Genomic DNA, 22,397 nt, shown 5'->3' with positions numbered 1-22,397 from the left:
TCCTTTTATTCTGTCATTTATTGAAGATCCATGTACAACGTGACCACTGCAATTGTATGCTACAAGTCAATACTGAACTCAACTGTATTATTGAAGGTGAATACAAGAAATCAACAATCAAAAATAATCAGTCATCTATGTGTGCGTCCCAAATAGAACTCATTACCTGTGTTGTGCAGTACTAAATCAGTGGTTTTGGCACAGGTAGGAAAATCAGTTTGTGCTCAAATAATTTCCTTTTATTACTTATGTTTTATTGGAATAATGAAATACAATGCCTCTAACAAATGTACTGGAAAACAATGACAAAAAGTCATATTGAAGCACTGGTTGGATTCAGAAATTGTTTCAAAATAAAAAATGTCACATTGTAAAAGAGACAAGTCATCGACAAACTAACATTTTGACCTTCAGACTCAGTGACAGGTGTAAAATAAACCATAAACCTCAAAACTACACTTTAACATCTGCTCTGAGGTCAGTCATTGACCCTGACTTTAATAGGTTTGAAAGAGTACACAGTGCCACAAACTGTCTTGTGCTGAGTCACCGTTGAACCTCTCTCCAAGTCCCTTCCCCTAGCCTCTACCACCTCAGTGTCTGCAGATCTGTAGCAGCTCCATAAAGCCTGATTGAAAGGCTAGGTAGTAGTCAGACGCATCTTCCTTCTACCCATTGGCCTCAGATCTGCAAATACTAAAGTAAAAGAAGCTAGGTGGTGTTGCTGGTCTGGACGGGCCTTGTGATTGTTCTGCCAATCCCATCTCTCTCTCCATCATCAGCCAATCACAGTTCAACCTTGTCTTTACTCGCTCTGTTGCCGTCCAGGTCGGGTTTCTTGCCCTCCGACTTCTTCTTGCCCTTCTTTTGGTGTTCACTTCGTTCTGCTGCTTGGCGCTGTCATCTTTCTTGGCGGCCTTCCCGGGGAACACCTGGCCTTCCACGGTGACCTCTGCGCAGCGCTCCTGGGCCACCAGGAAGTCCTTGACCTCCCACGCGAAGCTGCCATCTCGCAGCATGAAGATGACCCGGTTGGAGCCCACCACAAACCTACAGTACAAGGGGAGAGGAGGGACAAACATGGGACATTAGCCAAAATCTAAAATCTGGGAATAAAGAAACCTGCAAACACGACATTTACTTTTTACAATAATGAACTAATATATTATCAACATTTAGTTTGGTTACATAGAGTATTAGTGGACTTTGTTCAGGGTTGCAAAGGGTTGGGAAGTTAACGTGGGAAGTTTTCTTAAATTCATCAAAAAAAGTTTAAACTATCCTCAATTCAATGGAATTGCAACCCCCTGCATGCACAGTGCATTCTCCCATCACATGTACAGCTGATTCTCAAGATCTTGCACACTAATGTCATGCTATTATGCCCACACTACTACACTGTCGGACCCAAGGACTACAGTTGAAATCTGATGTTTACATACCTTAGTTTAAATGTACACTGCTCAAAAAAAATAAACACTAAAATAACACATCCGAGATCTGAATGAATGAAATATTCTTATTAAATACTTTTTTCTTTACAAAATCACACAAAAATTAACAATGGAAATCAAATCTGGTCTGGATTTGGAGTCTCACTCAAAATTAAAGTGGAAAACCACACGACAGGCTGATCCAACATTGATGTAATGTCCTTAAAACAAGTCAAAAGGAGGCGCAGTAGTGTGTGTGGCCTCCACGTGCCTGTATGACCTCCCTACAACGCCTGGGCATGCTCCTGATGAGGTGGCGGATGGTCTCCTGAGGGATCTCCTCTCAGACCTGGACTAAAGCATCCGCCAACTCATGGACAGTCTGAGACATGATGTCTCAGATGTGCTCAATTGGATTCAGGTCTGGGGAACGGGCAGGCCAGTCCATAGCATCAATGCCTTCCTCTTGCAGGAACTGCTGACACACTCCAGCCACATGAGGTCTAGCATTGTCTTGCATTAGGAGGAACCCAGGGCCAACCGCACCAGCATATGGTCTCACAAGGCGTCTGAGGATCTCATCTCGGTACCTAATGGCAGTCAGGCTACCTCTGGTGAGCACATGAAGGGCTGTGCGGCCCCGCCAAAGAAATGCCACCCCACACCATGACTGACCCACCACCAAACAGGTCATGCTGGAGGATGTTGCAGGCAGCAGAACGTTCTCCACGGCATCTCCAGACTTGTCACGTCTGTCACATGCGCTCAGTGTGAACCTGCTTTAATCTGTGAAGAGCACAGGGCGCCAGTGGCCAATTTGCCAATCTTGGTATTCTCTGGCAAATGAAAAACGCCCTGCACGGTGTTGGGTTGTAAGCACAACCCCGCCTGTGGACGTTGGGCCCTCATACCACCCTCATGGAGTCTGTCTGTTTCTGACCGTTTGAGCAGACACATGCACATTTGTGGCCTGCTGGAGGTCATTTCGCAGGGCTCTGGCAGTGCTCCTCCTGCTCCTCCTTGCACAAAGACAGAGGTAGCGGTCCTGCTGCTGGGTTGTTGCCCTCCTACGGCCTCCTCCGTCTCCTGATGTACTGGCCTGTCTCCTGGTAGCGCCTCCATGCTCTGGACACTACGCTGACAGACACAGCAAACCTTCTTGCCACAGCCCGCAGTGATGTTCCATCCTGGATGAGCTGCACTACCTGAGCCACTTGTGTGGGTTGTAGACTCAGTCTCATGCTTCCACGAGAGTGAAAGCACTGCCAGCATTCAAAAGTGACCAAAACATCAGCCAGGAAGCATAGGAACTGAGAAGTGGTCTGTGGTCCCCACCTGCAGAACCACTCCTTTATTGGGTGTGTCTTGCTAATTGCCTATAATTTCCACCGGTTGTCTGTTCCATTTGCACAACAGCATGTGAAATTTATTGTCAGTGTTGCTTCCTAAGTGGACAGTTTGATTTCACAGAAGCGTGATCGTCTTGGAGTTACATTGTGTTGTTTAAGTGTTCCCTTTATTTTTTTGAGCAGTGTATTTGGCTCAGTTTTTCACAATTCCTGACATTTAATCCAAGTAAGAATTCCCTGTCTTAAGTCAATTAGGATCACCACTTTATTTTAAGAATATGAAATGTCTGAATAATAGGAGATAATTATTTAGTTCAGCTTTTATTTCTTTCATCACATTCCCAGTGGGTCAGAAGTTCACATTACCCTCAATTAGTATTTGGTAGCATTGCCTTTAAATAGTTTAACTTGGGTCAAATGTTTTGGGTAGCCTTCCACAATAAGTTGGGTGAATTTTGTCCCATTCCTCCTGATAGAGCTGGTGTAACTGAGTCAGGTTTGTAGGCCTCCTTGCTCGCACACGCTTTTTTCAGTTCTGCCCACAAATTGTCTATAGGATTGAGGTCAGGGCTTTGTGATGGCCACTCCAATACCTTGACTTTGATGTCCTTAAGCTATTTTGTACCAACTTTGGAAGTATGCTTGGGGTCATAGTCTATTTGGAAGACCCATTTGCGACCAAGCTTTAACTTCCTAACTGATGTCTTGAGATGTTGCTTCAATATATCCACATTATATTCCGTGATGCCATCTATTTTGTGAAGTGCACCAGTCCCTCCTGCAGCAAAGCACCCCCACAACATGATGCTGCCACCCCTGTGCTTCACATTTGGGATGGTGTTCTTTGGCTTGCAAGCCTCCCCTCTTTTTCTCCAAACATAACGATGGTCATTATGGCCAAACAGTTCCATTTTTGTTTCATCAGACAAGAGGACATTTCTCCAAAAAGTACGATCTTTGTCCCCATGTGAAGTTGCAAACCGTAGTCTGTCTTTTTTAAGATGGTTTTGGAGCAGTGGCTTCTTCCTCGCTGTGTGGCCTTTCAGGTTATGCCGATATAGGACTCATTTTACTGTGGATATAGATAAGTTTGTACCCGTTTCGTCCAACATCTTCACAAGGTCCTTTGCGGTTGTTCTGGGATTGATTTGCACTTGTCGCACCAAAGTACGTTCATCTCTAGAAAACAGACATCTCTGAGCGGTATGATGGCTGCATGGACCCATGGTGTTTATACTTGCGTACTATTGTTTGTACAGATGAACGTGGTACCTTCAGGCATTTGGAAATTGCTCCCAAGGATGAACCAGACTTGTGGAGGTCTACAATTTTTTGGGGCTGATTTCTATTGATTTTCCCATGATGTCAAGCAAAGAGGCACTGAGTTTGAAGGTAGGCCTTGAAATGCATCCACTTGTACACATCCACTTGTACACCTCCAATTGAGTAAAATTATGTCAATTAGCCTATCAGAAACTTCTAAAGCCATGACATTATGGAATTTTCCAAGCTGTTTAAAAGGCACAGTCAACTTAGTGTATGTAAACTTCTGACCCACTGGAATTGTGATACAGTGAATTAGAAATTATCTGTCTGTAAACAATTGTTGGAAAAATGTCTTGTATCATGCACAAAGCAGATTGCCAAAACTATAGTTTGTTAACAAGAAATTTGTGGAGTGGTTAAAAAATGAGTTTTAATGACTCCAACCTAAGTGTATGGAAACTTCTGACTTGAACTGTACATGCTTTCTGGTAGGTTGATTACATTGCTGGGTGGGGTGAATATATTTTATATGACATACATTAGTTTTTGTTAACTAGTAAATAGTAGCCTACAGAAAAGTGTTTAAATCATTTCTAACTTGTTAACAATTTCTGCTAGTTAATTTTTGCTACCATGTGGGTTTTAGCTTGCTTGAGCCTGGTAACTGAGGAGTGTTAATTCACCCGTTTCCATACATTTCATTTTAAAACATTTATCTTACAAAAGGAGTTGTTTAATCTAACTGCTTAACTATTTATCTGTACATGGAATTGTATTTGGGGTTTTTTAAACTAATTTTTTCCTAATATTTACAGGAAAATGCCACGGGCAATATCTGAAGTGTGGAGACATTTCACTGCAGCTCATTTACATTTAAGTCATTTAGCAGACGCTCTTATCCAGAGCGACTTACAAATTGGTGCATTCACCTTATGACATCCAGTGGAACAGCCACTTTACAATAGTGCATCTAAATCTTTTAAGGGGTGAGAAGCTCCTGATTAAACGAATCAATTGATTAGTTTAATCAGGTGTGATGACACTAAAATGGGACAAAACTAGCAGTCAATGATGGCAGTCTCTCCAGGAGCAGAACTAAGGCTCACCGCGTTTTAACATTAGAGCCTACCTCTGGATGTCAAAGTGGACTATTTGGTTGTAAACTAGCACACCTGATTTAATTAGTAGTCACTGGCTTGGTGATTAGTTGACCATTAGAATCAGGTGTGCTAGCTCTAGAATATACCAAATATATGCCAGGGGCCTAGAGGTGGAAAGGAGGGCACCAGGCATATCAGTATAGCCTCTCCCACTGTGGAAGGAAGAAGAAGCAGCAGCTTCATGAACTGCTATGAAGCACAGCCAGGTGAGAGGATTAGCCTTCCACACATGGTGACTTGATGGAACCAACCAGACTCGGAGCGACGCGCAGTGATGGCAGCGAGTATTGAGGATGCAGCGATTAAGGAAATGGAGAGAAGGTTGGAGAAGCTACAGATGCACTAGAATGTGATCGTTCTGATGATATGGAGCGGAAGGATGAGGTTCAAGGACCTGAATGGTCTGTAGTGGAAAGTAATAGGAAAAAGAGACCATGCTACTGAAAGCAGTGGTGCTTCCAGTGCAGAGAGCATGAAGAGGGTGAAGGTAGGGAACAAGAGTAATATATAAGAGTAATGATATGTCGAAGTGGAAAATTGTGGTGGTGTTTGATGTGACACCCTATCCCATTAACCAATGCCATAAAGAAAGAGGTAAAGTCAAACTAGTCTGATTCATTGGAAATTATAGACTGCTAACATTCTACGCAAGCCATGCTTAGCAGGGGAACATTCTGATAATGGAAACTCTCCATTGGAAGTTTCCATGGCTGAGCAGCCACACACAATTCCAAGCGTTGGCTGGAGTGGTGTAAAGCTTGACGTCATTGGACTCTGGAGCAGTGTACACGTGTTCTCTGGAGTGATGAATCACGCTTCACCATCTGGCAGTCCGACAGAAGAATCTGGGTTTGGCGAATGCCAGGAGAAGGCTACCTGACCGAATGCATAGTGCCAACTGTAAAGTTTGGTGGAGAAAGAATGGTCTGGGGCTGTTTTTCATGGTTCGGGCTAGGCCCCTTAGTTCCAGGGAACACTTAACGCTATAGCATACAATGACATTCTAGACAATTCTGTGCTTCCAACTTGGTGGCAACAGTTTGGGGAAGGCCCTTTGCTGTTTCAGCATGACAATACCCCCATGCATAAAGCGAGGTCCATATAGAAATGGTTTGTTCGAAATCGATGTGGAAGAATTTGACTGACCTGCACAGAGCCATTTTGAGAACATTTTATACAAAACAATTAAATATATATATTTTGTAAAAATAAATAGAGATAGGGCTGGACAATATGGCCTAAAAATCATACTGTGCTGTGTCAAAGGACACTGATAGTAAATCAAACTGACTTCATAGCTTTCATTGGAAAGGTTATCACCACGACTCAGATTGTGGAAAGCAGAAATGCCAGGTTGAAGATTATTGTGGATATGACAACAGAGCTAATGTGGGTAACAGATGTTAGTCAACATGATTTTTGAAATGCTAAATAATCCTAAAGATGGATTATCTCAGCATGACAGAGAAAGTTTGAAGAGCTTGGGAGGGTTTGTTATAATTTAGTAGTGATTTATTTGTTTACATATAAAAATGTTCTTAGTAGTACAGACTTAGGCCAACTGTGAAATAGTGCCCACTCCAGCACAGCAGGTTTGCAGGCCATTATACAATAGGAAAGGTTTGAGAAATGCTGCATTAGACTAAAGTATAGGCCTACCTCTGAATGTCAAAATTGGCATTGAAGAGGCTGCTCTGCCACAGACTGGTCACCTCCTCAGTTTCCTTCTCCGTAGGCTCTCCCTCCACCGTGGCAAACACCATCAGAGTTTTTCCTTTCTTCGACATCTTCAGCAGCTCCTCAGGCTTGGAAGCATCCACCTTGGAAAAGTCGATAGGCGGGGGGGACCGTCTGTGCTCAGGGAGGTCGCCCTCCTCGATGTCATCGTCTTTCTGAAAGAAGTGGGGAGGAAGAGATATGACTGAGTTCTAGCTATTACACAATGAATGATATCATTGACTACAGGTACTTCAGTAATGCAGTACTTCAGTAATGCAACAGCAAAGCTATTCATTCAAATAGGAACAGAATAGTAAATTGGCTATCCTAATTAACTAGTTAGCTAGAAAGACAAAGAAAGTTTGGTGTGGAGAGCATTGCTTGCTGTTTGGGGTTTTAGGCTGGGTTTCTGTATAGCACTATGACATCTGCTGATACATTCGATTGATGGATGAATACCCAGCTGCAAAGAATATATCACGTGAAACAGGATGAGTTCCTGGTTAGCTAGCGAGTTCACTCATTAACCAACATAACGTTAGCTAACTTAGCAGGTCAAGGTTAGCTAGTTACGTTATATAATACAATTGGCTATAGCTATGATGCTGCATGACAGCTATACCTTATCAGGAAGGAGCAATAATTTGGGGCTAGTAGCTATCTAGCAAGCATCGAAGATCATTGTGATCAGACGGGGATTATTTTGGGCACGTTAGTTAGCTAGCTTTCTGATTGGCCATTTAGTTAGCCGAGTTGCTAGCCAGCTGTCTGAGTAACTGAAAAGCAGCTATTAACCGAATTAAAAACGTGTTGTTTACCTCCCATTCTTCCAAAAGCCGTGCCATATCAGCATCATTGTAATCCCGGATATCTTTCTTCTTCTTGGGCTTGTTATTTTGACCGTCCGTTGCTAAAATACATATCAAATACGTACAGAGCAAAAGCACAGCACATCCCCACCTGAAGTCAGCCGCCATGCTTACAGATGGTGAACGGTGATTGGCTGAGAGTCTTTCTTCGGAGGACGTGACGAAGGAAAGGGGAATTGGTTACAATAAAATCACGTGTATAAACCCTGGATTGCTACTGCTATAGAGGGGTTGGTTGTTTAGCAACAAAACCGACGTGTGCTCAGCTATGGGGCAAAACAGACGGGGTTGGCTTAGATTGTTGAAACATGTCATCTATATTTAGTCAATGTTTATTGAAAACATAAATGCATTTGCACAATGAGCACTTGTTGTCTCAGTAGCTATGTGTGGGTAAAATCACTGGGAAAGCCAAGCCAGATTTTTTAAAAAGTATTACAACCTACGCTGTGATAATTGTGTTGTTTACTCTATAAATCCTGTTAGTTCATATGCCTTGCCGCTGTGATATATAAGCCTAAAGCCGAGACAATAACAACGGACAACGGCAGAATAAATTCAACTACACCTTTGTTTCGTCACACAACCGGAGAGCAACCTCTGTCCTGTGAAGTCCACAAACATATTGCATCTAACAAACTAACATGATTTACAGCATGGTCAAGCAAGTTACAGTTTCCAACATTTTCGGACTACTAAACAACTACTGATTTAGAACCACAGTTATTGCAAGTCGCAAAGAAAAAAATGAGCTGCCTTCACTATTCCAACATTTCAACTTCAACATTTCAACATCATCAAATCACCTCTGTAATCTAATACAGTGACAACTAAAAGATACCAAAAACAATGTAGTCCAATCAACGTAATCTGAATATGATGTGGCTGTCCATGGTTCTGATGTGTGTGTGTGTGTGTGTGTGTGTGTGTGTGTGTGTGTGTGTGTGTGTGTGTGTGTGTGTGTGTGTGTGTGTGTGTGTGTGTGTGTGTGTGTGTGTGTGTGTGTGTGTGTGTGTGTGTTCGTGCAAGTAGAAAAAACATGTTGATTCACCCTACTTGTAGAGAAACGGCAATACTCCTCCTCTCTTTTATGTTGATGAAACGGTCTATGACTGTCATATACACACTTTTAGTTTTTGTTGTCCTCGGCTTCCTGGCTGAAATGCTTTCTCACCTAACTTGCTTCAATGGGCAATGATGAGCCAGCTAGTTAACATTAACCTACTACATCTAGCTACATATTGAACTTCCATCCTCTCAGGCCAGGGGCACAATGTATGCATTTATGGTTGGATCAGAATCGGCATTATAATCATTGGCCAGTATGGAGAATTAAGTAAAACCACAAGTCCAAATCGATATCTCCATCCATTGCTAATTTAGGAAAGGGACAATTTTAGCTAGCTAGCCACTGGATGACAACAACACAATGAGATTCAACAATTCAAATGATTTCAGTCAAGGATGTTTTGCTCTTGATGTGTTGTGATTGGTGTGAAGCCAAATCCAAACTGTCCTCCCTTTTTTTGGTGCGCCAGGACCATTCACAGTTGAGCTCACTCAGTTTAGCTCAATGCTGATGGGCTATTGTTCAATACTTTTTTTATCAAGGGAGGCCAAATGCTCGCTGGCTTCTCTTGCATTCAATTCTATGGGCAGCAACAATGTCATACTCTTTTTGACTAGACAGCCTCAGATATATGGGCTACACATACAGAGACGGAGAGGCGCTGTTTCGCTCACTCAGATGCTTTCTCTGATGAGATAAATTGTGCCTCTTGCAAATTGAAGGAGAATTATATATTTTTTATTGGTAATTTTTTGGGGGAAGCCTGGCTTCCCTTGTAATCCATTAATACATGCCACTGTTGTCTATCAAATACATTGGTACAGTTGTTGGTTAGCTAGCCTGCACATTTTTGCTATATTAGCATTGGCATGAAATTAGTCAATGCTAATATGGCAACACCTCACAAGACATGAGATGAAGAACAAGATCAAACTAGCTTAAACAAGTCACTTCCGATTCCCAACATGGCAGTTTCTTGTCATTGTTGGTAGCTATCTGGACATGCAGAATCACAACAAATCATGGACTTCTGCCCAATTGAAGCATGAGCATGGTTTTTGTGACGTTGTCAGCTAATCCATCTATACATTTGCCATTGAGAGGCTTCGAAGCCGCTGGTCGGCCATATTGGCACTCCTCAGTAAAAGCAGTCCTCCATAGGAATGAATGGAATTCCACAGTATTTCAATTAAATGTTTCAAGAACAAAATTACATGTATTTATGTATTTTTTGGGGGGTGGGGGGGGGGGGGTAACATTAGTCATCTAAAGAACTTGACTTTAAGGAAAATGACATCCTTATTGCTTAATTTACTTATTTAAATTAAATATTTAAATTAAAAAGTATATATTTACAGAGAAAACAGTGCCCTGTGCTGTTTTCTCAGTCCAACTTGCACATAAAATATCAAGACACAGCCATAAGTATTGAAAATATCAACAAAAGTCCAACCAAATATAATTCAATTTCTATGGGTCCAACCCACTATTGTCAATGCTTGGGCACCCCATGATTGTGTCATTGTATGATTCAAACCCTTCAGCTTACAACTTCACTCTTCACTGGATGGATGCCTGTTCTTTTAAATGTTCCTGTAGTGTGCAGGCTATAAAGGAAAGGAAAGGGGGATACCTAGTCAGTTGTACAACTGAATGCATTCAACTGAAATGTCTTCCGCATTTAACCACACCCCTCTATAGCACAGTACATGGGGTCAGTAGTGCTTCAGCAGAGATCTGGCCAGTCCACATAAACTGAAACATTTCCTCTCCGGCCTACTCCACCCAATGGCACCGTGCCCTGTGCAGCTGTGTGTGAGAGAGACTGACAATGCACAACCTGTGGCCTTAGCAGCAGAAGCTAGGTTGTCTTCTTCCAAGACACACAATACACACACACAGTCACACACACGTACACAGACACAGTGTAACACACGTGCATAAACACACGCACACAGGCGCACACACACACACGTACATAGACAGTCTCACACGCACGCACAAACACACACACACACACAACACACACACACACACACACACACACACACACACACACACACACACACACACACACACACACACACACACACACACACAGCTCTGCTCAGATGGGCTGGGGGTTGAGGGGATACCGTTAGTGACTTGAATACTGTATTTCCTTATTTAGCCTCCCTGTAGTAAAGTAAACTACCTCCTCAGACAAAAAGGGCCACACTTATTGTCTGATAGTGAGACCATAGTGTAGCATAAAATGAAATATTTATATATGTGTTTAAAGATTTCATGTTGAATTATGATGAGTATACACAGAAAACTATAGGACTCTGGGGAAGAGTGAATCACACACACACACACACACACACACACACACACACACACACACACACACACACACACACACACACACACACACACACACACACACACACACACACACACACACACACACACACACACACACACACACACACACACACACACACACACACACTGTGTTGCATTGTGATGGTTCATGTATTGTATTTCTTGTTTGTTATCTGACTCTAGGACTCAGGAAAGTATGCTGTGAATAGAATAGAATACAACTTGCTGAGTCATACCGTACTCCTTGGTTTTGGTTCTTTTGAATCATTCACAATCATACTAGAGCTAATATATACAACACTATGTTTACAAACAGTACAGGTATTCTACTTCTCTGTGACTCACAGCTCTTGTAACTGCAGTGAACAGACAGTACACAACCATTCAAGCCTACTGGTTAGAGTTCGTTAGGTATTAGTCCCTCTCTCCATTCTCCTATTGGTTCCCTCACATCCCAGCTTTCCCCTCTCTGTCTTCTGTGAGTGGACAATGTCAGTGATGTCACTACCATTGAGGAGAGAAGAGTCAGATTTCACTGACCATAGTAAATACTGTGGCTCTTGGACTATTCAGAGCACAGCATAAGGCAGCAGTAGGGTTTATATATTTTTGAAATCCATTAGCACAATGTGCATAGTAAATAACATTAAACCTATATATGTACTATCATGTATTTCTACAATGCACGAAACCAGCATGATGAGATATCAGCTATATCAAGAATGACAACAACAAGAAAACATTCAATTCATATTGTTTTTACATTAAAAAATATAGAATAGTCATAGCCTTCAGCGTGATAAACATATCTATATTATATTAATTCCCAAATGTAGGTCTGTAAATAATAAGATTGACATGACAAAAATATATAACTTTCCTTCAGTTAATTTCAGTTAATTGTCTCATTGAAGTATATAGAAATATATTTCTCAAGAGATGCTGTGATACCAACCCTGCTCAAACTGTACTGGATAGTATTTCATAGTTTTCAAGGAATAAAGAACTTTGTCAAGTATTCAAAGGCCCAAAATGTTCTGGAGATATGATGACGAGATTTGTAAGAGTGGTGCCATTTGCGTTGTATCACAAATGGTACCTTATTCTGGATATAGTGCCCTATAGGCCCTGGTCAAAAGTAGTGCACTATGTAGGGAATAGTGTATCATTTGGGACACCTGGGCCATTTGGGCCTAAGAAAGGTGGTCAGTAAAACAATTTTTAAAACTCAAATTAAATAGGCCAACAAACTCTTCAAAAAGTGCAAGAATCAATGGCTATGATATGCTTCTGTTATGGTACAGAACATGAGTTCTGCATTCTGTTTCTCTCATTTCGAGATAGTCTCAATACAATTTAATACATTTTTATAGTACATTCTCTCAGAATTGTCAAAGACTCCAGCCACCCTAGTCATAGACTGTTCTCCCTACTACCGCACGGCAAGCGGTACCGGAGCGCCAAGTTGAGGTCCAAAAGGCTTTCGTAACAGCTTCTACACCCAAGCCATAAGGGGCGGCAGGTAGCCTAGTGGTTAGAGCATTGGGCCAATAACCGAAAGGTTGCTAGATTGCTAGATTGAATCCTTGAGCTGACAAGGTAAAAATCTGTCCTTCTTCCCCTGAACAAGTCAGTTAACCCACTGTTCTTAGGCATTCATTGTAAATAAGAATTTGTTCTTAACTTACTTGCCTAGTTAAATAAAGGTTAAATAAAAAATAAAAATAAGACTCCCGAACAGCTAATCAAAGGGCTACCCAGACCCCTCTTTTATGCTGCTGCTACTCTCTGTTTATAATCCATGCATAGTCACTTTAGTCACTCTACCTACATGTACATATTACCTCAATTACCACAACTAACCGGTGCCCACGCACATTGTCTCTGTACCAGTACCCCTGTATATAGCCTCCTTGTCATTTTACTGCTGCTGTTTAATTATTTGTTACTTTCCTTTTCTATTTTTTACGTAACACTTATTTTAATGTAGTTTTTTAAAGCATTGTTAGAAGTAAGCATTTCACTCTAAGTTCTACACCTGTTGTATTCGGCACATGTGACAAATATATATTTTTTTGATACATTGTTGCCCTTAGCCTAATGTCATTGGTTGTGAGTTAAATAAGACTGGCTGATTCTGTGTAATAGACTGGCTATTGCCAATAGTTTATAGATGCACTAGATGCGCTGTTTTGAAGCCACCATGCCTCCATCTTGGCACACCCCTACCGTTGTAAAAAATACATAGAAATCTATAGAAAGGCATGTATTAATGCTTAATGCATACTTTTTAATTATATTATGTGAGCTAAACATACAAATATATATATATATATTTTTTTTTTATCCTTCAAGTATAATTTTTTGAGATTGCTAATGTTACGGTCCCCACTACAACAACAACAATACTTAAATACACGTCATTTCTACTTGAAATACTGTAGAATTCCATTCTTTCCTATGGAGGACCGTACTGGGAAGTGCCAATATGGCCGAACAGAGCCTTCAAAGCCTCTCAATGGCCAATACATAGCATCAGCAATCCAGGGTTTATATACATCGTTGGTTATTATTAATAGCTCCATCTCACCAAGTGGAAACGTATCCTATGCTTCGTGAAGCGCGGAAACACGAAACACATAATTAAAGTCCAAATGAGCGCACTGTAAAGACGCGACTCATTCTAATAGAATCCAACAGCTGTGTTATAGCAGTCAATATGAGCAGTGTAAAATAAGTTTGGATTTGTTTAAGTAAGAACGGCGCGGTCTCGGAGTATCACACGTTTTGATTGATTTTGAGAAGGGAAATTAAGGTAACCAAATAAATGAAATACGGGGCGGACTGTCGGTCATTTTGGAGAACTGCGTTTTGGGTGTAACTTTGCCCTTATACCGGTAGTCGAATGCACCCACGTCGGGGCCTCGGGAAGGGCTGGCTCATGGCAGAGGGAGCAGTCTGCCCTAAAATCCGGACCATAAAACTCACCAGGAAAGCAAACAACTATCCGGGACAACTGTGGAATCGTATTGGACCATTTGATGAACGCGCGCCGGGATTTTTGCTCTATATTGACGAACCAGATAGACCGTAAACACAGTTTTAAAGTTACATATTATTTCAGCGGAAGGCTATCATTTTTTGCCTCGCTGCCTGCGTTGCTACTTCGCTACAATCAAGCCGTTTTAGTGCGACCACACCCTCTCTGCTTCCTGATACTAGGCAATACAGAATTAGTAGCGGGAGAGAGCACAACTGACTTTCAGTTTGGAATCCCCAACACTCATTTTTCACTGATGTCTTGTTGTCGACCGACATGTTAGTTGTGAAAGATTGTTTCAGATGTGTTCAGGAGGTTAGGTCATCATTTCAACAGGGACACGACTGCTATGGATATCAAAACCGAAACCCGACACAGGATACTCCGGACAAGACATTCACGCCCTGGGTTTTGCTAAGAAGTGCATATGGACAATAGATATGCCTATGGAATCGAACCTGCCGGACGAACAAGTGTCTATCACGGGACTGTGTATGAAAAAGAAGAGGTTGAAAGTCGCGGGAGGGCCAGTGCAATTGGCCTGTTGCGTTTTTGGAGCCTTCTGTTTGGAAAGACTCATGTAATGATGATGCAGGAAAGGCAGAGGGAGCGAGGAGTGGTCGAACGGAACTGTCTGGGTGGTACTCTCCTTGTAACTGTAATGATCCAGCCTCCCGGTCAAACTAGGGTGGTCAAATTTAGTGGGAACTCTTCAACGGACAATACGGTTCACATACACCCTGCCTTCAAGCAAGCAGGTATTTTAAAATCCTATCGTGTTCTCGAGTAAATTTAATCAGAAAAAGGTCACGTCTTAAAATTGTAGTTAAAATATTATCAGATCGATAATATTTTTTGATTTGATTAAATTCATAACTTTTAATATTATCTTTGTACAGTCAGCACTTAGCCTGAGGTATAGGCACCTTGGTGGCACTGCAGTTTTGTGTGTGATTTTATCACAATAACCTGTGAATTTTTCTGTTTTGCGAAAACCTGGGACGACAATTGATATTAGCAGGTGGTTGAAGTTTTTTTCCAGGGCATTTTATTTCATATGTAAACATGACAACGAATAAGTTCTAAACACTGAGAAAATGAAAAGTTATCATTTGAAGGGATTCTCGTCACAAAAAAAAATGTAAAGGAAGGACCTCCCATTGACGAGTAAGTGTTTAGAATAGTTAATTTTATAGATCATAGCTCAAAACCAAGTTACTAATTTAACCCCAACATAATTCCTATCCGTACTTTGTATGAGAATAATGAGCTGGAGTACCATGACTTAGAACTTCTATTTTGATCTCAGCAAATGTTTACTTTGAGAATACAATGCCCTGTGCTTTTTTGCAATCTCACATTGCCACATACAGTGGACTACATGTACTCTGAAGGACTATAAGGAATATTCTCTGGCCAGTTCAAACTCACAGTTTTACACTTATAGGGGTGTGGGTTATCGTTAATAACAATGTCTTAAACTACGCTTTCTGACCATGGAGTGTGTGACGACGTAAAACACGTTTCTCATTGAAATCCCCCACAAATCGAGCAGCTTGACCCCCCTACTATGGCTAGTAGTGGCTCAGGGAGGTCAGCTAGTGAGGGTTCCAGCAGCACACAGAGCAGCAGCTTGCAGCAGAGGAAGAAGCTCTCATCCATCTGTGACACGTGTAAGGGCAAGATGCAGCTGGTTGCCGACCTCCTCCTGCTCTGCAGCGAGACACGGCCCGTGGTCACCGCGGATGGCATAGCGGTGGCCGAGACCTTCGAGCAGTGCCGCGACACGGTCATCGCCCGCACGAAGGAACTCTCCATCCTCACCCACGACATCCAGTCGCAGCTCAACATGGGCCGCTTCGTCGAGGTGGGAGACCGCTTACTAGAGATGGGGGACCTGGTGGTGTCGTTGACCGAGTGTTCGGCGCACGCTGCATACCTAGCAGTGGTGGAGACCTCGGGTTCTCAGCCGTGTCTGCCAGGGCTGGTGGACCGCTACAAAGTGACACGGTGCCGCCACGAGGTGGAGCAGAGCTGCGGCATCCTCCGGGTCACGCCGCTGCCGGACCTCACGCCCCAGCTTCTACTGGAGCTATCTCAGAACATCTCCTGCAACCTCAAGACCCTGACAGATGCCTCGGGCCTGGCCAGCGAGAGGTCCAAGGACCGCTTCGCCAAAGAACAGTTCAAGCTCAGCGTCAAGAGCATTAGCACGAGCGGCACAGCCCTCTTGGCCTGTGTCCGGGAAGTCAAGACGCAGCCCAGCGAGCTGACGCGCAACCGCTGTGTCCTGTTCAGCGCGGCGCTGGTCCAAGCGGTAAACGCATTGGTCGGGTTTGCCACGGAACCACAGTTTTTAGGCCGGGCGGCGAGCGTGTCACCCGAGGGGAAGGGTGTGCAGACGGCAGTTCTGGGCGGTGCCATGAGCGTGGTGTCAGCGTGCGTCCTTCTCACTCAGGGCCTCCGGGACGTCTCCCAGCATCCAGAGAGCAGCACCAAGATGGCGGACTACAGGGAGCGCTTGCGCAACTCAGCCTGCGCGGTGTCGGACGGCTGCACCCTGCTCTCACAGGCGCTAAGGGAGAGGTCTTCACCCAGGACTCTACCGCCAGTCAATTCCCATTCTGTCAATTAGTTTAATAAAGAAATATAAATAAACCCATTCTAAAAGTGATCGTGGATGAGAAAATCCCATCTCTATCTCCTTGTTTTGGCATACCAAAGAGACACTCGGATTGGCCCTGTCCGTTTAGGGTCGGGAGGTTGAGTGAGTGCAGAGAGAGAACACAAAGGAAGGAGTCTGGATCTGGTTCTACGATTGAGATAGGTGTGCTGTGTTTGGACTTTTACTGAGCTTAAAGTAACAACATCGGAAAACAAGGTTTTGGTTGCGCTGGATGTGACCAGAACCTCACCATAAGAAACTGACAACTTAAACTCAGTCTCCAATCTACATACACCTGTTGACCTTCTCTTTGCCAAAAACAAACATACAATGATCTTAAAACCTGATCAAGTTTACCTCAGTTTTCAGCTATTGGTGAAAACGCCAGATATGAAATGATGGATGTAGCCTGCCGTGTGTGTGTGACCTATCACCTATGACCTATGGACCCCCAGGTGACCTCTAGTAGAAGTACATGTGCTCTAGTGAGAGTAGGAAGTAAGAAGAAGACTGTCCTTCATCGCTTGTGTTTTTCAATGTGTGAAATTCTTAAAATGGGTAAAAGCTGCTGTGAGTGTGTACCATAGGTTTTACACTATCTACCAGACTTACCATAGTATTGTTAATGTGGTTGTTTTTTTTGGATCATGCATGTATAAATTAGTATTTATTTCAACTATTAAAAAAGGTTGTTTCTCATAAGCGCTGCTCTCAGATCAGTCTTTGTGTCAGCATACCGTTAATATAAATGACTCTGTGTTATAACAACCAATACTTCACTATGTGATGTAGACAGTCACATTTAACCCTAAATGCTCCACAAATCACTTATAATCTATGTTTATATTGTATAAAGGGTGGTTTAAGGGTTTGACACATTTGGCAGAGCACTAGATGTGAGGCCCTGTAGTATCACCCTGGTATTGTATGACATTTGCTTGTACATTATTTATGAGCTCTCCATGTAGACCTCTTAATGGTTTATGAAGGCTTCATTTACCCTCACAAGATGGACCTTGTTTAAAACGTGACCATAAAGACACTGTGTAGCTACCATGATTTAACAAGGTGAAACACAGTAGTTGGAAGACTGACTCTCTTTCTCTCTCTCTCTCTCTCTCTCTCTCTCTCTCTCTCTCTCTCTCTCTCTCTCTCTCTCTCTCTCTCTCTCTCTCTCTGTGTCGATCTCTCATGTGTTTGAAATATTGTGATGATTGATTGATAGCTAGATTTGATCATCATTATTTGTTCTGAAATCTGATTTGATATGATGAAAGAATATGGGCCCATTAACATGATGTATATGTTGTCTGTAGTAACATGAAGGAACAGGTGCTAGTGGGGACTATTACAGATGATGATTAATAACAGCCTTTATTGCCTGAAAGAAAACACACGCTCTACTCTGACGGAAATTAGCCATGTAAATTAATTCAGGTTGCCATGTCAGCCAGATATTGTAATTATATCACAGGGTTTCAAAGTACAATACAGCAGTTTGTTGTGGTTTGTTTAATTCACTATGAGGTGGTGTAACCCCGGGCCTGTATTCATAAAGCCTCTCAGGGTAGGAGTGCTGATCTAGAATCAGTTTAGTTTCATTCACTATGAGGTGGTGCAGACCCAGGCCTGTATTCATAAAGCCTCTCAGGGTAGGAGTGCTGATCTAGAATCAGTTTAGTTTCATTCACTATGAGGTAGTGCAGGCCCAGGCCTGTATTCATAAAGCCTCTCAGGGTAGGAGTGCTGATCTAGAATCAGTTTAGTTTCATTCACTATGAGGTGGTTCAGGCTCGGGCCTGTATTCATAAAGCCTCTCAGGGTAGGAGTGCTGATCTAGAATCAGTTTAGTTTCATTCACTATGAGGTGGTGCAGGCCTATATTCATAAAGCCTCTCAGGGTAGGAGTGCTGATCTAGAATCAGTTTAGTGTCATTCACTATGAGGTGGTTCAGGCCCGGGCCTGTATTCATAAAGCCTCTCAGGGTAGGAGTGCTGATCTAGAATCAGTTTAGTTTCATTCACTATGAGGTGGTTCAGGCCCGGGCCTGTATTCATAAAGCCATTCAGGGTCGGAGTGCTGATCTAGAATCAGTTTTACATCATCATGAGTAAGATTAAATGGAAAGAGGGGACCTGATCCTAGATCAGCACTCTACCCTGCTGCTTTATGAATACAGGTCCTGATTAATAACTGACCAGTCATAGACTGAACAACTTTGCAAGACAGAGTGACGGCCATGCTAGTATCACTTGGATGAAAGACAACAGGTATAATATATGATTTATTCTTATACGTTCTTAGTGTGTTTTAGCATTAACATATAATATGATAACATTTATAATACACTTTTTATGTGGCAAGTGGTCTACTGAGATAAACCAATGCATTATAACATGCTTATGTCTCACAACACATCAACGTGTTAGTACGTCATACAGTGACTGTTGGCTTCGAGTGTTAACTACCGTTCAGTGTGTTTTAGTTTTCATCTAACTCAAGGTCACTCCATGTTGTGTCAGCTTCATTGTTTCTTTGAAAATGTCCTCAGAGGCCCTGTCCAGTCTTCCTACGCACCCAAGTACGAATACACACACTGAGGATAGACCCTGATCTGTTCCGTTTGTTATCGTAGCGCTTTACCATAAGCACATCTCGCTCCTCTCGCCAGAGGGACTCCCAATCATGGCCAGTTGTGATACAGCCTGGAATCGAACCAGGGTCTGTAGTGACGGCTCTAGCACTGAGATGCAGTGCCTTAGAGCGCTGCGCCACTGGGAGCCCATGTCCATGTGTGTGTTTGATGTCTGTGTGTTCCTATCTCACCTTCGCCACCACACATGGAAAAAAGCATCCTCTTTGACCCAGCCTAAACTTTGTCCCCTCACACGCACGCACACACACACGCACGCACGCACACACACACGCACGCACGCACACACACACACACGCACGCACACACACACACACACACACACACACACGCTCACACACACACACACACACACACACACACACACACACACACACACACACACACACACACACACACACACACACACACACACACACACACACACACACACACACACACACACACACACACAATCCACAGACCCACCACACTCACTCCTCTCTCTGAGACAAAGCCCCCAGAAACTGGTGCTCTTGACCGACGTTTAGCTCTCAAATCCCGCTTTAATGAAAAGGTTATGATGTAGGGACGAGCAGCGTTCGGCATCTGAGGATGGGTCTTAACTGAATCCCCGTCCTAACTCACACCAGCCCGACTGACTGCAGGTCAATCTGTCATTCAGTGGTTTTATCCAGTGGTATTAATCATAGTGTTCAGTGGTATTCTGTGTTGTTTCTAATCTGAGGACTAACAACAGTGTAATCTTTTAGATCGATTAATGATGTTTTGACTACTATTTCTCACACAGTTGTATGAGAGTAGGATTGCTGATTTAGGATCGATTTTGCCATTTAGATTACAATGAATATGATTACATGGACATTAGGTGCCTGATCCTAGATCAGCACTCCTAATCTGAGTCATTCCTAATTTGTATATGGCCCATGATCTCTATATTTTGAAAGAACAGAAGTAGATCACGTTTGTGTTGAGGTTGACACAATGGTCGTTGTCAAATTCCTGTACATTTCTGACTTCTGTTTCAAATCTGTGTGTAACGAAGTATTTTCGACCAGTTTACAATAGGTTATAATCTGGGTGTAACAACGTAATCTTGACCAGTTTACAACAGGTTATAATCTGGGTGTAACAACGTAATATTGACCAGTTTACAACAGGTTATAATCTGGGTGTAACAACGTAATCTTGACCAGTTTACAACAGGTTATAATCTGGGTGTAACAACGTAATCTTGACCAGTTTACAACAGGTTATCATCTGGGTGTAACAATGTAATCTTGACCAGTTTACAACAGGTTAATCTGGGTGTAACAAAGTAATTTCGACCAGTTTTTCCAGTTGGGAGTGTACATGGCTGAAATGACTAACTGTCATTCACACTACCAGGTCTCACAGACTCACATCAGATTTAGACGTTCATCCATGTTTCTCAAATGTCAAATTTCAAAGTAGTTCCAAACGTCAAATATCTAAATGTTTAAGGTTACATTTCGGCATTAACTCCAAATTCTTAAGTTTAGGCGTTAACTCCAAATTCTTAAGATCGGGGTTACGGTTTGGGATTGGCTTAAAACAAAAATATATTTTAAAAAAACAACATATTGCTGGATTGCAACCTTTGTAATCAGTGGCAGTTGTTTACACCAATTCACCATCCCTGTCTATAATGCCCTAGCAAAACCAACATCTACTTTAAGGTAAAAGCGCTCACTGTTGCCCGTAGTGGCCGTTTTCCTCGTCATCTCCCGACGTCCTCAGACATGGATGGACATCAAATAATGACTTTTGTCACAGATTTCAAACACTGCAGCACTGTAACACCGTCACGGCGTGAGCACTGTTCATTGACCTAGTGTTCTACAGTGTTCTACAGCCTTCCTGTCTGTGTCCTGGCAGGAAGGGGAGAAAGGTATTTATGTGCGTGTGTGTGTGTGTGTGTGGGGGGGGATTCCCTAGAAACACACTACTTCAATACAGGTACGACCGGAAGTGACTTTTTTGTAGCAGGTTAGGAGAACTTCAAATCATATCAAACGTTATTAGTCACATGCTCAGAATACAACAACCTAACAGTGAAATGCTTACTTACGAGCCACTAACCACGAATGCAGTTTTTAAAAAATACGGATAAGAATAAGAAATAAAAGTAACAAGTATTTTAAGAGCAGCAGTAAAAGAACAATAGCGAGACTTTATACAGTGGTGTACCGTTACAGAGTCAATGTGCAGGGAAACCGGTTAGTTGAGGTAGGGGCATGTAAAACGTCTGCCATCTTAAACTTACACAGCAGGTTAGGAGAATTAGGTTAAGGTTAGGAAAAGGGTTTGGGGTTAGCATCTAGCGAAAAAATGCTCTCCATACCTGCTACGAAAAGTCAGTTCTGGTCTAGGGTTAAAATTAGGATAAGGGGTTAGATTTAGGGTTAGGGAAAATAGGATTTTGAATTGGAATCAATTGTTGGTCCCAAAAAAGTTATGGTTATGTTTAGGGTTAGGGGTTAAGGTTAAGGTTAGGTTCAGGGGTTAGGGAAAATAGGATTTTGAATGGGAATCAATTGTTGGTCCTCACAAGTATAGCAAGACATAGCTGTGTGTGTGTTGGTGAAGCCCCCAAAACTGTTAGTCCACAACAGGAAATCAATAGCCCCGGCTATCAGGAGACGCTTCCTTTCCTTCACAGCACTAAATGTCAGAGGCATCATTTTCAAGCAAGGGTTTCGCCCCATTTCCTGCCTAGGGAGGGTAGGCTTTGCCTATCCCAGTCCCCAGCCAGTCCCCAAGAGCCGACAGCAAGCAGCTCCCA

The 22,397-nt window shown here is 42.6% G+C and overlaps 2 protein-coding genes across 2 annotated transcripts; one reads left to right on the top strand and one right to left on the bottom strand.

Annotated features, from left to right (window-relative positions):
• On the bottom strand, window positions 1-7,926 carry LOC118378623 (LRP chaperone MESD-like). Its single transcript, XM_052505265.1, is given in 4 exon segments — window positions 1-873; window positions 876-1,050; window positions 6,868-7,100; window positions 7,746-7,926. Coding segments are annotated over 4 exon segments (654 nt in total). The 5' UTR covers window positions 7,905-7,926; the 3' UTR covers window positions 1-786.
• A 5,942-nt stretch (window positions 7,927-13,868) lies between these two features.
• On the top strand, window positions 13,869-17,639 carry LOC118378622 (talin rod domain-containing protein 1). Its single transcript, XM_035765606.2, has one exon. The coding sequence runs from the start codon at window positions 15,843-15,845 to the stop codon at window positions 16,905-16,907; it is 1,065 nt and encodes a 354-aa protein (XP_035621499.2). The 5' UTR covers window positions 13,869-15,842; the 3' UTR covers window positions 16,908-17,639.
• The last annotated feature ends 4,758 nt before the right edge of the window (window positions 17,640-22,397 follow it).

The sequence above is a fragment of the Oncorhynchus keta genome, unplaced genomic scaffold, assembly GCF_023373465.1.
Source record: "Oncorhynchus keta strain PuntledgeMale-10-30-2019 unplaced genomic scaffold, Oket_V2 Un_contig_23053_pilon_pilon, whole genome shotgun sequence".
In the NCBI taxonomy this organism is placed as follows: Eukaryota; Metazoa; Chordata; class Actinopteri; order Salmoniformes; family Salmonidae; genus Oncorhynchus; species Oncorhynchus keta.
Note: the sequence above shows the minus strand (reverse complement) of the source record. Positions and strands in the feature narration are given on the sequence as shown.

What these genes read in the sequence shown, in the direction of transcription:
- LOC118378622 (XM_035765606.2), top strand. Translation starts at nt 15,843, where the DNA reads ATGGCTAGTAGTGGCTCAGGGAGGTCAGCTAGTGAGGGTTCCAGCAGC.